The sequence below is a fragment of the Taurulus bubalis genome, assembly GCF_910589615.1.
Source record: "Taurulus bubalis genome assembly, chromosome: 4".
In the NCBI taxonomy this organism is placed as follows: Eukaryota; Metazoa; Chordata; class Actinopteri; order Perciformes; family Cottidae; genus Taurulus; species Taurulus bubalis.
In genome coordinates, this window is record NC_136592.1 from 10,078,559 (window position 1) to 10,092,382 (window position 13,824).

Here is a 13,824-nt window from a genome sequence, read left to right on the forward strand (position 1 = left end):
TTTCTCTGTAGCACGTTTTACAAGAGTTATGGCTTCATTTTTCAAGCGAATACTTCAGGCCGCGTCGACTGCTCCGATGAAGAGCAATAGCCTGTTTGAATGTTGGTTGCGATCCCTCGTTGCTTTGAAACAAATTAATCTTTCTGAATTGACGCGTCGGCACGCACACAAATTCACACGCACAAATGCACACGCTCACACACTCACTCACTCACTCACTCACTCACTGGCGGCTTTGAGTTTTGGCCGTTGTATCCAGAGTATGGTAAATGTCACAAGCAAGCATGCACAGACTGGGCGGTCTGAGGACACTCGGCCATGCTCTTTGTTCATATTGCCATAGACAACTCTCAGGAGGGAGTAGTGAGCGCTAGTGTGTGTGTGTGTGTGTGTGTGTGTGTGTGTGTGTGTGTGTGTGTGTGTGTGTGTGTGTGTGTGTGGGGGGGGGGGGGTGTTTTGTAACAATCCAAGCGGTCGTACTGTAGGTGTAGTGTAAGTGAGTGAAAAAAAACTAATACGCGCGGCCATACAGTCACATCGTGGGTCTTGTTGCTCGAAAGGTGATTTTACCCGCTGCTCCACTGTCAGCAGGAGGGAATGAAGGAAAGGGCAAGGAGTACGGGTAAATGTGTGACTTTGTTGTTTGGAGTCTTCCGCATAAGGACCCCTCCAAGTTTTTGTCGGAGCTTTCGTAATCTGCGGATAATGATGCTCCTGTGGAGTGTTTCATATTTTTTTTTATCCCCTCGCTTGTGCTGCATGGCCACGAGCTTTTGGCCGAGACTCATAAGTACACTGTCAAGATCAATGGAAAGCACAATCCTTGGATCTCTCTTCAAGCTTTGCCCACCTCTTCACCTCGTGGGCCTTTCAAGCTGAGTATATATGCATCTGTAAAGATGTGGTGCTCTTTCTCCGTCCCTCTCTTCCCCGCTGTGTGTTGGCACCAGGATGAGATGTGTGCACTAAGTGTCTCTTCTCGCCCGTATCTCGTATTCAGACACAAAAATTGCATTTCGTCTTTGCAAGCCATGCCTTTTGAGTGGCTTCTTTTTTGTCGGGCCTGACAGCCGTTCGGGAGGCCTCAAGACGCACTAAAAGGCTGTGTTACATTCACTGACACTAACCAAAGAACTTACTTGAGCATGAAACAAGGTTGGATAGAGGAAGCAGTGATGATTTGCGCTTTTAGTTTGAAAAAGCCGCAGTCTTTTGACTGTATATGTAACGCAGCCTCCGTTTCCCCCGTTGCCAGTCACGTCTCCCATGGAAGCAAAACTGCAGCTTAGTTCAGGGTTTCTTTGTGTCTTTTCTGCTTCTTTTGCCCCTCTCTTCTTTTCAGCAGTACAGTCATTATTTCCCCACAACATGGAGAAGCCGCCCTTGTGTGCTGCTTCTCCCTCTCTCATGTTCTATGTATCTGTTTATGTCTGTCAATACCTTTCTGTGTCGATCTGTCTGTGTTTCTTGTCTATGTGTCTGTCTGTCCTGTGTTTTATTTAAATTTTTGGAGTCTATCAATCTTGCTCGCTGTCCTGTTTTTTTCTCCTGTTCCTGTTTCCTTTTGTGAGACGCGGAGCGCGACACACAGCAGTCAGGTTTGGGCAATTAGGGCGGTTTGTTTGTGCGGCGCTCGGTGCCGAGCTTGATGTTGAAATCCGACAAACACAGAGACGTATTAATGTGCTCAATCAGGCTACTTCAGCTCGTAGATCTTCAACCGAATTACTACTTACTTGGAAAGCTACGCACAAACGCTAAATGGAGCCTTCTGCATACATTTTGTGTCACAAAGACGAGAAAGCTATTTAGGTTCGGCTTCTGTTCGAGGCTGGTGGCCCCCCGAGGAGTCATCAAGAAGGATTCAACGATCGTGAGGTGTTGCTTTAATACGCGGCTCCAGCTTTGCTTCGCCACATGTGGCCTGAGTGATGAGCCTCGGGTTGAAAGCCCACTGCAACCTGGTGACCTTCACGCTCTTTCTGTATGTACAGCAGTCGGCGCGCGGCATGTTGAGAGTGTGCACCGGGATTTCTTGCATTACGAGTCCCCGCTTCCCAGCCTGTGGCACCATCAGTCTAGTCACACTTGTCAGGCTATGGCCTCAGGAGGCAGATCGGCATTTCTTTCCAGTCTCTTAATTTCCATACATCAAAGGATGATGCATAGTGGAGCTCCGTGTGGAGCGGAGCTGCTTGTGAGTGAGTATGCACCGTTGTGTGCTCCATCCACTCAGTCTCCTTTATAGCAGGTTGGCAGGGTAATAAAAGGATGTCAATGGGGGGCATTTGACCTCTACAAATATTCCAATTATTATTCTTCGAAAACATCCTATATCTGTCTGCAACCCCTCTGGACCGCAGATCCATTCAGGCCCCACTGCTAATAAAATCGCTCATGCTTTAATACACACAGAGAGAGTAGGCGAGAGCACGGTGGCCTTACGGAACAAAGAAGACTCGGAATCAGCCTTTTATGTTTTTTGTCTCTAACTCTGCTCTTTGGCATACCACAGAGCAATTATTTCGCAATTCCTAGGTCGTCTGTGACAGATGCGTGTTCACACAGAGCATCAGCATCATCTGTTTTCAAAGACGTTTCTGTGTGTTAAACAAAACATTCCAGCAGCTGTCACACTCACACTCCTGATCAGTGCCAGGCAGATTTTCACCTGAAGCATGTTGTTGCCCGTGTAACAGGTAGAGCCGTGCCTGTGTCGAAGGGGGGCGCTGCTACTGTCTCCAGACGGCAGGAGGACCAAGAATCTGGTCCCGGCTCCCCCAGCACGACTCCATAATTAATATGCAATAACACCTAACCACTTCCCTTAATCCCTAACCCAGCAGTTGTAGGAATATATCGGCCCCATTTTGGAGAATCGCCTCTATCAATTCATAAACAACGGCTCTAAAGGGAAACAAAGCCAGTAAAATATGTATTCTATTAGCCTAATGAAACAATATGAATACAATATTAATATATGTATATATATATTACTGTGATTAGCAGTATCATTGGAGCTTTTCTCAGTGAACCACATGCAATACAAATAGTCTATTACCCCCTTTTGCCATATCACGTAACAAAACTGAATACGTGCCTCGGACTTCGATACAGCAAAATCCGAGTTAAAAGTTAATGAATAAAAGAAGAAGAAAAAAAAACCTCAATACAGAGAACATTGATTGTAACAAACCTGACTGCTCACTCATAAAACAGCTTGAAGATGTTTTGCTCCACTCGTCGAGGCCGAGGCTCCAACACAATCCCATTTCCCATCTCCCCTCCGAACGGGAGCTTTTTTCCAGCAGCTGATTGGCTGCGGGCTTTGACCATGCATGACCCACCAATATTAAAAAGGTTTTTTTAATGTTTTCCATCGTCTTTTCTTGGTCACGTGCCTCTCCACCTGTAGGAGCCTCATTAACAAAAAGCTTGCGACTTGGATTGAAACGCCAACAAGAGGAGATTCCTCTGTTTTGCTTTCTGTCTCGCCTTCCCTTGCTCTTTTCTCAGTCAGCGCAACACCGGGCTTTAATCATTTCTATTAGCAGACTGTACGTCTGGCCTCTTTCCACGTCTGCACGCTGCCCACACCTCATTCAGCAGATTGTGGTTGCTTGGTTATGCAGGATGGCTTTCACAAAAAAGAGAGACAATTATTGAAACGGAATTGAATTGTCTGTTTCTGATTGTTTACTAAAATGTCTCTTTTGGACAATTTTATCCGTCATACTAATCATCATAGTGGGTATTGGTCAGATGTATGGAAAATCATTGATCATGTAGTCAAAGGTTTATAGTTTTTCGTGTAACAGAGATGCGGATTATTTTCTTAAACTATTAACAAACTATAAAAACAAACCTTCACGGATCATATAGCCCCCGGTCAATGGCACAAACACGGATGGTTAACTTAAACTGTAGGCCGGCGCCACACAGGTCACCGATTGTGACGGTTCTTGCCCTGCTGTTAGTTCGTAGTCTGCTTTTTTTTTTGGTGCAAATACGATTGTATTGACCCACTGGAGGTAAAAAAGCAACCTCCAAGTCTTTGGAGCAGTGGCTAGACATTGCACCTTTAAGCCCCTGACGTGTCTCTTCCCAATTGCTTTCATTGTTCCAAAAAGAAAAAAAAGTAATAAGAATAAAGGAGAATTTGTCTTCTGAAACCGTAACGCCTACTTGAACAGGTTTTCTGTTCCTCGCCCAGATTGGCAGGGTGATTTCTTAACAAATACTTGGAACCAGTCTGTGAATACAGCCCTGATTTGAGACACCAGTGGTCACTCACACTGTTCTCTGTTCACTGTTCTGTGAGGAGACTTTTTAAAGGACTGGTGGGCTGTGACATTTCCAATGCCTTCAACTGACTTTCTACTCTTACTGCCAAGGCTCAGAGATGGAGAAATGGAAGCAGGAACACATGGAATTCAAAAACAGCGTGCAATGGGTAGAAATGAGTAGAAAGAACTGATGTGGTATATTATCAGATTATATTATTATTAGAGTAGATGTACTGTCGTCACTGTTATATGAGCAAGTCTTTGTTCATGCAATGTGTTTGGTCTTCTCTTACTCTCACTCTCTCTCACACACACACGCATACACAATCTCAATCATGAGCGACGGGCAAGTGAAAAGTGCCACCTGCCTTTTCCTCAGCTGAATGAGTGTATGTACATTCAAGTGCTCAGCCTCACCTGCTGTTGCAAGACAGCACTCAGACTCCGTTTCTTCTTTTTCGAAGACTGCAGACCAATTTATTAAAATATCTGTGTGTTTGTGAGTCCAAGACAGTTTGTTCCCATCGGTAAATGGGTTTCATGCTATGAATTCAGTGAGAAGCTTAGCCACATTGAAGTTCTCTTTCTCTATTTCCCCCCCCCCTCCTTTTCGTAAAGCATGTATTAGGATCAAGGGACATTTGAAACTACTTAAAAATAAGCAGCTTATGCCTTTTTGTCAAGCAGGGTCTAATCAGGGTAATTTAAGCCATATGCTATATTCAGTGACTAGCTTAAAGTGTCAGCCATGACCAACTTAACAGAAAGTTAGGCTCAGTGTTCCCCTGCTCTCCCACCTGCATGATCCACGCACCTGTTGACAAGACAAAGGATGAAGGGCGCTCTATCCGTTACTCTTGTTTGTGTTACAGAAAAATAACAGACATTTACATTCAATACACTTTGTGTGTCAGTAAGGGCATTGTATTCTGGGATGAATTTAATTGTTTGCGACATACACATGAGCGTATAAGAGGCAAACGGAATAATAAAAAGCAGTGCATTGAACGAGCCTTCACTTGATATTTATTTTTTCCTCAGTCATTGTTTATTCCCATGGTGTTCCCGGCACAGTGTGAACTCACAATAACCATGCTTTGCTACTTAGCCGGCGCCCGTCTTTATTTTTTTTCTTTTCTTTGTTTTTGTGTGTGTTGTTTTTTCTCTGTTTCCTTTCAGAGCCTCAAAATAATAATGCATTTGATTGTACCTGTAATTGAGTTGTCTTCTCTTTGCATATTTCTTCACATATTTCTGTGTGTGTGTGTGTGTGTGTGTGTTGTGTGTTGTTGTTGATTTATGGTGGCGTGCGTCAGTGTCTGCAGAGAATCTGGAAAAGAGCCTCAGGCAGATGGAGAAGCAGCTGCTGCAGCTGGAGAGAGACCTGGAGACTTTCTCCTCCCCCGATGACCCAAACGACATGTTCTTCACTAAGATGGCGATATCCTTTGCACACTTTTTTAAAGTGACTCTTCCCCTCTTTCTCCTTCTTTCTCCCCCCCCCCCCCCAAATGAAAATGTCCATCACTTTGTTTTTATACAGACTATCTACAACTCATTGCGATCTGAAATGTACGAAAGAGGTATGCTGTTTAAACGCCAAAGAAATGGGAGACAAAGATAGTTCTCCCACCCTCAGTCATATATATATATATATATATATATATTACTGTTGATGATGTGTGCAAGTCATGAGTGGCGTCCCATTCCATAATTAGGTTTTAGTACCACTACCCCCTCTCAGCTCTCTTTTTGAAGGGTACTTCACACTGAGGGCAACTTTAAAATGAAGGGGACAGAGGGAGAGGGGGACGGAGCATCCTGCTTCTTTCTGTCGCTCTCTTTCCCTTTCACAACAGCAGTGTTGTTTGCTGCTGGAGACGGAATGAGTTTAATTAGTTTGATTAAATTGTGAGTTTATGATAATTAAACAAAAGCGGTATTTCACAAACTCATAAATCTGCAATTTCACTTTTATCGTCTCCGCCCTCTTTAGCTCCCCTTGTTGACAGCTGTCCATATCTGTCTGGCAGCAGTGTTAATTATTCACTGTACGTTGAGGTAGTTCCAGTGGATCAGGTTGACAGGTGTGTCTCAGACCAGGTGTGTAAGTGTGTGTGTTCAATAATACACCCTGTACCTTGCCTCCTTCATGTAGTTTTGATCGATTGCCTTGGGGCTGAGGCACTGATGGCTTGTGCTGCAGTAGTTAGGAGAGAACTTGAGTGTAATACGGAAAGGTTCACTGAGAATGGATTTGACAGCTCGGTCTTTCACAACCTTGCTTTGCAATTCCAGGTGCTATGCAAAAAAAATAAGTCTCACTTTAGCAACTCCATCAAAAGTGAAAATAAGATCTGAAACTTACTGTAAGCCTGTAATAAAAATAAAAACACTGCGCTTCGAGGCTCAGATTTTAAGTTATAGAGACCAAAAGTCTCATCAGGTCCTATATTAGATCTAAATGGAGCAGTTTAGGCTGCTCGATGTCATATTTACCTCGAGGCCTATGAGAACCTCACACAATAATGCTGTGCATTTCTAGTTGAATTAATAGTCACTTCCTGTACAACCTGGAAACTCCTTAAAGCAACGTAGGTGTGACTATGACTTTAGTGCGTCCTTGAATTAAGTTAATTTTTTCCATCACAAGCATTGTATCTAATCTTAAAGTTTCATTTAAAAAAATAATTTGTTGCACAGAATGTAAAAAACACACACAAAATAAACAGCAACTCTCATTATGAACTCAATTACTCTATTAACCTGTACTATAAATGTGTCTGTTAATCGATATTGTCAAGCCGTGTTTGGATAATCAAGCTCTTTAAAGGGGAACTATTGTTTTCCTTATTATCCCACATTGGAGAATAACGACCATTACTGAACATTACTCAGTTAAATCCTTGAAGATTTCCAGTCGTGCAGGTCATAAGATTTCTAAAAGTACTAGATCAAAGGCAAAGAGATTAGCTCTTTTATTCTTGAAGTTCCAGTGCTCATCCTGAAGAAGCATCTTTAAAGACGACACCGCTTCACCCGCAGCTGAAGTACGTCATTATTCCAACAAACAAAATCGACCGTCACCAGCTAAACGTGAGAAGCTCGGAGTGTCACATTGGTGACCTTGAAAGTTCCACTATCACTTAATGCGCCACTTGAGTATACAGTTATACAGGGTATTGGTGGTCAAGTGTTACACTTCTGAGCTGAGCTTTTAAAGGTGGCCTGTGAGAGGAGGAGGAGAGGAGGAGGAGGAGGAGGAGGAGGAGAAGAAGAAAAAAAAAAGGAGAATGACCAAATGAAGAATGGGAGAAGAAAGTATGATGGAATAGATGGCGGGAAAAGAGTAAAGGATCAGTAAGAAAGCAAGATTGAATAGAAATTCTCGAGAACGAGCTGCAGTGGACCACTGATTTCTCTTGAATAGGGGATGACTTTAGGAGAGCAGGAACAGGAGGAGGAGAAATATTTTCCACCCCATGATACTTATCAACCACGGTTCTCGGCTATTTATTCTTTTCTCCCTACCCGGCTTTCCATCACCTGCTCATGCTTTCCTCGTGCCTCTTTCTCGCAGCTCCTGGCTTGGAAGGATATTACTGACAAGTCAATCTGGGAGCAGTGCCTATTGAACAGTATTTATCCAGCTGTGAATAGGTAGTCCATCCACAGCCAGATTCAACTGAGGCCAGACATCAAATAGGTCCATCAATTGAGCTGTAATGAAGGGGCACAATAGGAGCCAGAGAGGCCACACACACACACACACACACACACACACACACACACACACACACACACACACACACACACACACACACACACACACACTTACACACTTGCTTCTTATCTGCTATGAGACAAAGTTATTCGGGTCATTAGTAAGACTCTTGGTGTGTTAGTGAAGGACACTTAAAAAATGTACCAAGACTTTTTAAAAGAAGCAGATTGGTTCAAAGGGATTCTAACCCAGATTTGATTTTGTCACGCATCAAAGGTCATTCATTACCAAACCATTATGTGAAAAGCTCAGGATTTTAGAAACTAGAACTATTAATATATGACGTTATTTTTTTTAAAGAGCAAATCCATTCTTGCTATTTCTACGTAAAGCAATTATTGTGCGCGTGTGTGTGTGTGTGGTTGGCGGCAGGGTGCGTATCAGCGCTCTCCAGTTCCCACTCCCTTTGCTCGGACACTGAGACCTCTCCAGAGTGTGTTGACACACCCATGACCTGTGTGTCCTCGCCCACAAACGTACCAACAGAGCAGAGCTGCCCTTCGCTTTCCTAGGTTTAACCAGGAGGACCTTTTAGACGCCCTTCCAAGCCGTCAGTCTGCTTACTGTGCAGGCAATCTTAAAATGAGTTATTTTTTGCGACAGTGGATCTCTGTGTGCTGTGGGATATATATCCATGTCTGTGAGGAACAGGTCTCAACACTATTCTTGGGACATTTTGAGGTGCAAGGACATGTAATTGCTCCACGCAGTGGGTGGAGGGGGAGCACATTTCTGGGGTTAGTGTGCCTAAAAAAAGCATAAGCAGACTTAGACTGTGCTTGCTGCCACCTTTGGCACAGAACTAGTGCCGAGAGCGCAAGCACCTCATTTTCTGCCGTGTTTACATTGACTGAAGTGAGCGCTAAAAAGAATAAATGCTGAATGGTTTTCAGTAAATGTGTGATCTGATTGGATGGGCTTTGAAATGGCAGTGGCAGCGAAGGTTGAAGTTGGAACAGTTTGAACCGTGAGTGTCTCCTTTTATTTGTGTATTTTATTTTTTAGAATGTTTTCGTTTCTTTTTTTGATTCCTGATAATAGATTTAATATTGTGCGTGTCAAATAAACCAACACCACATTGCCGGCAGCCAGACATGAGTCACAGATGCTGTCGGCTGCACAGGGGTCAGAGCGGCAAACTCGGTCTCAGAGCTCCTGAGGCCGACAACGCAGTTTACCACTGACTATCTGTTTTACAGCCTCGAATCCTTATGGCGACAAATGTAAATGAGTTTACTTTTTTGTTTGTTCATCCCACACTTCCTATATTCCTGTCAAATATGGGAGTAGCATAACTGCTCCAGCATGTAATTAACAAATGTTGCGTGATAGAGACCTTGACAACACCCTCACAGCTTCAGCAAGGTTGGCAGGGAGCAGTATGGCAAGCTGGTGGTAATGCACAGCAACATGGAGACACTGTATCAGAACATGCTCGAGTACTTTGCCGTTGATCCCAAGAAGACCTCTGTGGACGAGCTGTTCACTGATCTCAGCAACTTCCGTGCCATGTTTGCTGTGAGTATACCGCACTAACCTCTTAACCTCTCACTGTGAATGTGAACATCCGGTTGACATCGGCTGGCCAAGGGTTGTTCAAGTTGATCTTCAGTGTAATTAGCGCTGCCTTGATGCGTTTTGATATGAGGAGGTATTTGATGCTATTTTGACATAAAAAAAAGTATAATTAATGCACTGTTGATTGCATGTTTACCAGTGATGTGTTAATTTATTGACTCTTGAGAAACATTAAGCAACTGCACCTGCTAAACTAAAAGCTCCTGGAGTGCCAACTCATGTGGACTGTAATACCATTTAATTTATCAACTAAGGGTATTAAAAAAATATAGGCCTGCTTTTCTACATCCGTATTTATGAACAGCACTGGCGTAGTCAAACCTTAAACGGCATTATCAAGTTGTATTTTACATTTTTTACTTTTGGGCTGCATCAAGACAGAACCTCAACTTTTTTGCAATTCTTGCATCGGTGTAGTGTGGTATTAAGCGAGGCAGAACAGTGCCAGTCCTGTGTAGTCCAGTCTCACCCCGACATTTATGTCATCACTGAGCTCCGTGGCCTTATCAGTCTGGCGCTACTGTGAGCTGTGGAGACCCACTGTGTTTAATCAGCAGGATTAGTGGCTCAGGCCACTGGGTGCGACAGATAATAGTAGCTAATTAGCCTACTAAAGTTCCTGCCCTACCCCCAACTTAACATCTACCTCACACACACACACACACACACACACACACACACACACGGATGGATTTCATGCCTCTTTGCCTTTCCTGCACGATCATTAGTTATACCTCAGATTCTCTCGTACTCCAACGCTTTGTCTATAGATTTGTGTATTTTGCATCTTATGTAGACATTTTGTGTGTACTGTACATAATGTACAATTCCGAAAGGTCTGCAGTCAACGTTGTTAACTGTGTTTTTGTAAACTGTTTAGAGGCCTAAGCGCTAAACTAACGACCGTCACTTCTGAGTAGAGCAGTATTATTTTCATTGCTTCCCAGATATGCGTTAGAAACTTGATAAGAAGACTAGCTGTGAAGTATTAATAGCTAATATTATATATATTATAATTGTTTTACGTTGAGGCCCTCTCCCTTTTTATAAACAAATTCCCATCTTATTTATTTATATATTTGCCACCTAAGGCTGGCTCCTGTATGTGGCATCTAACCTGAGATTAAAGTAACCTAGTATCTACACAGTCTTCACATGCTCGAAGAAACTCAGACAACATGTGCATTCTCCGGTGCTAAGCTTTTCCTTTGTTTCTTATGTTTTGACATTTTCTACGGATGCCTTTTGGTGTGATTATTTTCTTCACTTTAATAACCACCACACGGTTCATCACTGGCTGTGTCCCGATATGAATCAAACCCAGAGCAAATGATACAGACCTCAATATGTTCCATGCATTCCTCTAATGCCAATTACATAACATGCGCTACTGGCACGGTGATCCTTTTCCTTTCATCTCCATGGGTCAGGCTTGAGTTCTGCTGGAGCCTTTGTGTTCTGACCAAATGTATCAGTGTGGTAAAGACTCTCATTATATGGTCAAGACTCCCAGGGTAGCTATTTATTTCCCATGCGTTAGGTCAACAATTTGTTCAGATGGAAACATCACACAGACATAACTTGTGAGAAGCCAAGGCGAGCTCAATGAACGTAGGCATCCAGTAAATCTCAGCGGCGTGACCTCTCGGTCAGATCTGCGTCTGCCTTTACCCTGCTGTGCCAAGGCCGGTGCTAATAGGTGCATGCTGTCTCCAAACCACTGCCTGAAGAGAACTGAGCCTTGGTGTGTGTGTGCGCGTGTGTGTGTGTGTGTGTGTGAGAGTCAGTCAGTCAGTCAGTCAGTCAGTCAGTCATTTTCTGTCGGTGATTTAAAACAAATTTTTTATAGGAAAAGCTGCTTAGCTTTTTTACACACACACACACACACACACACACACACACACACACACACACACACACACACACACACACACACACACACACACACACACACACACACACACACACACACACAAAACAAGCTCAGTCACCCGTAGGAAGGAGACCCAGGGCGAGGCCGCACATCTGACAGGAATCCAATTGAGCGTGTCTAATGGCGGACATCCAGGAGAGGAGGAGGGGGAAGCAGACCTGCAGTGATGAAGGAGAGTGGAGGGCAATTCCCTCAGAGAGCTCTCTCTCGCTCTCTCTCGCTCTCTCTCGCTCTCGCTCTCGCTCTCTTTCTCTCTCTCTCTCTCAGCTCTACATTAAAGTAACAAGAATGCTTTGTCAGAAGGCAAAAATCACATGACTCTTTATTTTATCTTTGTAGTTTCAGGGTCTTCACTATCTCTCAAAATCAAAGTTATTATTTTTCATTAGTTAGAACATTCTTGCCTTCAATATTTAATTTTAATTATTATTATTTTTTTTTTACATACAAATGAAACCTGCTTTGCATGTGCTCGAAATTAATTTTTCATGCCACTGTAGTCCGTTAATGTCCACACAGGCTCTTTGTTACTTCTGTTGTTCTCAGGTTGCTAATTGGTTCTGTGATTCAAGAGGACAGCAGGCCCTTTTGTGCCGGCTGTGATCATATCAATTTATTTTTGTTTTAACAATGATGTTTTGTAATGTTCTTGAGCTGTTTTTTTCTTCCTCTCCCTGTTCTATTGTCTTTGTGCAGTTTAAGAGGGATCCTCAGTTTTGAAAGTGATCCTCTTAAGCAGGCCCACTTGTTGTATCGACCCGTTATTGACTAATCATTGTTTTCCTGGCAGCTGGCAGCAGCAACATGTCCAGGTTTAAATGGGCGGTAGCCTCTACAGACCTCTGTAGATCTGCATAGCCATATTACTGAAACCAGATGGAGTTAACTCTTAGTCTGTGCCAAAGTTTGTCATGGCCTTCTGTACAGGCATTCAAGAGGACCAAGCCCACTGGCTCTAGTGGCCTGAATTCTCCTAAAGCAACTACCAAGAGAACGACATTTGCTGTTCGGATTGAAATAACCTCACAACTATCGGGTGGATTGTCATGAACCTTGTTCCAACTATTTCAGGCTGCGATTGGTTCACACCATAATGACTAAGGCGACCCTTGGCCTTTCCTCTTGCACAGCAGTTCAAAATTTTAACTTCTTAAGAGAAATATCTCAACTTGGCGCAATATGTGTTGAAATTCATTTCCAGACGATGTATCCTGATGACTTTGGTGATTACTTTCCCAGCAGTAGGTGGACATTGTTGGTTTTCATTGAAATACCCCAGTAATTCTAGCATGGATTGTTTTGCAATTTTGAGACCGGCATTCACGTTCCTCTCAGGGTGAATTGTATTAGGTTTGAATTCCAAACAGTTGTTAGCACGCTAGCGTGGCTAGAGTCCCGTTTAATGAAATGATGTGGAACTTAACCGTCTCAATAAGATGGTCCGTATTGTTATTGGCTCACAATTGTTAATTTCATCGCAACCTTCCATTCAATTGCATCATAGGTTTGTTGGGCATCTTGTTACATTTTACTAATCAGCAGAACAATCTGTGAGGCTGTTGTAAACAACACTGATTTCACCACCGACTCGCTCGCTGTTTGTAGGAAATGGTTTTGGTTGAGGGTAGCAACGGCTCTTTTTGTTGTTTTCATTCTCTTTCAGTAATTGAATTTGACTTTTCAATGAGGGAGCTGCTTGATCGTGACGAGGAAAAGGAGTGTCCGAGTTTTGAATAGGTTCTCATTAGGCTTCCATCCCAGCTGAATACTAACCTGGGATCACTTAATTGTTCCTTATTGGAAATGTATTATGCGTCGGTGCTCTTGTCCTTTCCTTTTCTTTTCCCCTCATTCTCGCCACCCGTAATTTACCAGATTACATGCCCGTTAAGAATATAGTCATTTGTGAATCAATGGTTGCCACAGGCAACTGACAGTTTTATTACATTAAATCAAAGTTAATTTTGTGGAGGAGTTGGTTTCATTTAGAAATGGAGCTTCCGCATGTGTCAGTCATTTGGTATTCAGCTTCTTCCCCTTCTATTCCCCTTCTTCCTCTCCTCTTCATCAGACTCTCTCTTCTCCTGAATTTCTATAAACCTGCTGAGTGGTCCTCATCAGTGTCGTTAGCCTTCATTGTCTTTTCATGTGAGTGAGTTTAAATAATTGTGGCTTGAATCATCTGCCTGCTGAGCCTCCAACAAGCTACAATCCCACTGTGGTCGTCGTATTAATAACAAAAA

The 13,824-nt window shown here is 43.2% G+C and overlaps 1 protein-coding gene across 1 annotated transcript in view; it reads left to right on the plus strand.

Annotated features, from left to right (window-relative positions):
- The window catches only part of LOC306735724 (protein diaphanous homolog 3-like), a gene marked incomplete at both ends in the record, with an annotated part of 144,443 nt that overhangs the window by 73,417 nt on the left and 57,202 nt on the right, over positions 1 to 13,824 (plus strand). The window contains 2 exons of the mRNA XM_079217260.1: positions 5,603 to 5,729; positions 9,426 to 9,588. Of these exons, the coding sequence (XP_079073386.1) occupies positions 5,603 to 5,729; positions 9,426 to 9,588 (290 nt within the window). The remainder of the gene's footprint in view (positions 1 to 5,602; positions 5,730 to 9,425; positions 9,589 to 13,824) is intronic.